The 819-nt window shown below is 55.2% G+C and overlaps 1 protein-coding gene across 1 annotated transcript in view; it reads left to right on the plus strand.

The window, feature by feature from the left end:
• The window catches only part of CHAMP1 (chromosome alignment maintaining phosphoprotein 1), a 10061-nt gene that overhangs the window by 7372 nt on the left and 1870 nt on the right, over positions 1-819 (plus strand). The window contains exon 3 of the mRNA XM_029910536.1: positions 32-815. Within this exon, the coding sequence (XP_029766396.1) occupies positions 32-815 (784 nt within the window). The remainder of the gene's footprint in view (positions 1-31; positions 816-819) is intronic.

The raw sequence follows: 819 nt of genomic DNA on the forward strand, positions 1-819 counted from the left end.
CTGCCCCGGTGGTCTCCCCCGAGCCGCGGAGGCCTGCCCCGGTGGTCTCCCCCGAGCCGCGGAGGCCTGCCCCGGTGGTCTCCCCCGAGCCGCGGAGGCCTGCTCCTGACCCTTGGAAACCTGCATCCTTCTCTGAACCCCAGAAATCTACTCTTGTTTCGTCTGAGCCATGGAAACCCATCTCCTCTGTATACCCTGAAGGCTGGAAACCTGTTCTTTCTCCTGATACTTGGATGTCTGCTCCCCCTGTTTCACCTGAACTCCGAAAACCTAGTCACACTGTTTCCTCTGAAGTTTGGAAATCATCTTTGTTTTCTGATCTTCGTAAACCTGCTCCCTCAATGTCTCCAGAGACTTGGAAACTTACTTCCGAGTCCCGGAAGTCAACCTTCTTCTCTGAGACTCAGAAGTCTGCCCCCACCATTTCCCCTGAGGGACAGAAACGGGCCCTCTTCCCTGAATCCCGGAAAAGAGCCCTCTTCTCTGAGCCTCGAAAATCTGCTCCTGCTGCTTCGTCTGAGGTCCAGAAACGTGCTTTCTTCCCTGAGCCTCAGGTGTCTGCTCCTCCTGTTTCCCCTGAAGTCCAGAAACATATCCTCTTTACTGAGTCCCAGAAACCTGCTCCTTTCTCTCCTGAAGTCCAGAAACAGGCCTTCTTCCCAGAGCCCCAGAAACTTGCGGCTGTTTCCCCTGAAGTCCAGGAACATACTTGCTTCCCAGAGTCTCAGAAAGCTTCTCCTGCTGCCTCCCCTGAGATCCAGAAACCTGTCCCCTTCACTGAGTCCCAGAAACCTGCTCCTGCTGTTTCTCCTGAGGCGC

The sequence above is a fragment of the Terrapene carolina genome, unplaced genomic scaffold (assembly GCF_002925995.2).
Source record: "Terrapene carolina triunguis isolate 2854851 unplaced genomic scaffold, T_m_triunguis-2.0 Scaffold21, whole genome shotgun sequence".
Lineage (NCBI taxonomy): Eukaryota > Metazoa > Chordata > Testudines > Emydidae > Terrapene > Terrapene triunguis.